The sequence below is a fragment of the Penaeus monodon genome, chromosome 31, assembly GCF_015228065.2.
Source record: "Penaeus monodon isolate SGIC_2016 chromosome 31, NSTDA_Pmon_1, whole genome shotgun sequence".
NCBI classification, from domain to species: Eukaryota; Metazoa; Arthropoda; class Malacostraca; order Decapoda; family Penaeidae; genus Penaeus; species Penaeus monodon.
The window spans coordinates 13,120,515-13,121,796 of NC_051416.1; the positions used below are offsets into that span (position 1 = coordinate 13,120,515).

General features: G+C 50.0%; 1 protein-coding gene across 1 annotated transcript; it reads right to left on the bottom strand.

Moving 5' to 3' along the window:
- Positions 1-265: 265 nt before the first annotated feature.
- Positions 266-1,237, bottom strand: LOC119592841 (the record flags this gene model as incomplete). Its single annotated transcript, XM_037941743.1, is given in 1 exon segment — positions 266-1,237. A coding segment is annotated over 1 exon segment (915 nt), but the record flags the coding sequence as incomplete, so codon positions are not given.
- Positions 1,238-1,282: the final 45 nt, after the last annotated feature.

Consider the following 1,282-nt stretch of genomic DNA (forward strand, 5'->3'; position numbering starts at 1 on the left):
CGCCTCTTTTTCCAAACTTTTGGTTCGAAAATTGCCTTTTTTAGTTTAAGACCATTTGGTTGGGTTAGAATTTAACGTTCTAATTTTGCAAATTTTAAGGAATTTGGTTCAAATTGGGCGATTAAAGTGTTTCCGAGTTTTTGATCTTTAAAAATGATAATTTTACTATATACTCGTTACATACGCACATGTCTTGTTTGGCATCATAAGTAATCAGAAATGCTATCTATAGCCGTGACCATGTGTGGTGGTTCGGTCGTACACTCACCTGCAGGAGTTTCCACACGACTTCGTACTTGTGCAAAGAATTAAGTCCGGCAAGGTCGAATTTGGTGTCAAAGGTGATGAGGGGCGAGAACTTAAGTTTCTTAATCTCCTCCATGAAAGTGTAATCTGCATCCACTGTTATACTGTACTTCGTCGCACCTCCTGCTTCTCCCTCATCCCATGACCCTCGTATGGTGTTGGAAGTGAAAGCTGTATCTCCGTCCCACTTGTACGACAAGGGATTCACTTCGTAACTTGGCTTGTACTTTCGTCTGGCTCTGTTACCGCTGATGCACTTCCTCGAATACTGCTTCTTCTGCTTGCCTTTGAGGAGTCTCTGTCGACAGTCGCGTTGCTTCTGAACGGAGCAGCGGTACGAGTGCTTGCCGCGGCGCCCTTTGGCTTCGTCTACGAGGCAGTGGGTCTTCGAAGCCGTCAGCAGGTCAACCAGGTCGTCGAAGGCATTTACTTCCGGTGACACTTTGATGTTCTTCTGGGGCTTGGAGGATGGCAATGGGCTTGCTTCTCTCAAGGGTGGAGATCGCTGGCTACCTGAGGACGACGCCCCGAACTCACTCTTTCGTGAAATGCCCACTCTCGGAACTTCGGTGCTACCCAGGACGTCGTAGTAACTCACGCGGGGCGAATATTCCATGAGCTCACTATCAAACTCGCTGTCATTCTGAGAAAGTGTTTTCGGACCGACAGTCACTCCGGCCTCGACATTTGTCGGTCCGACTTCCCCTTCGGCAGATTTCAGGATCCGACGTCGGTTTCGGTTGCCGCGGGGGAGGATGTCCATGGGCAGCTTCGCGTCGAGTGTGTACTGGACCTCCAACACCATCACGAGGGCCAGGAGAGTGAGGTATACGAGGATGAGGTGTGAGGACGAGAGAACAGAGCACTGGCTCATTGTGAGCCGATGGCCTGGCTGCTGCTCGGGCTGGGACTGTGGGCGCGCTGCTTCCTGGAGTAAAGAGGAGGGCAGTGACGTAACACGATATATACTAGGTAA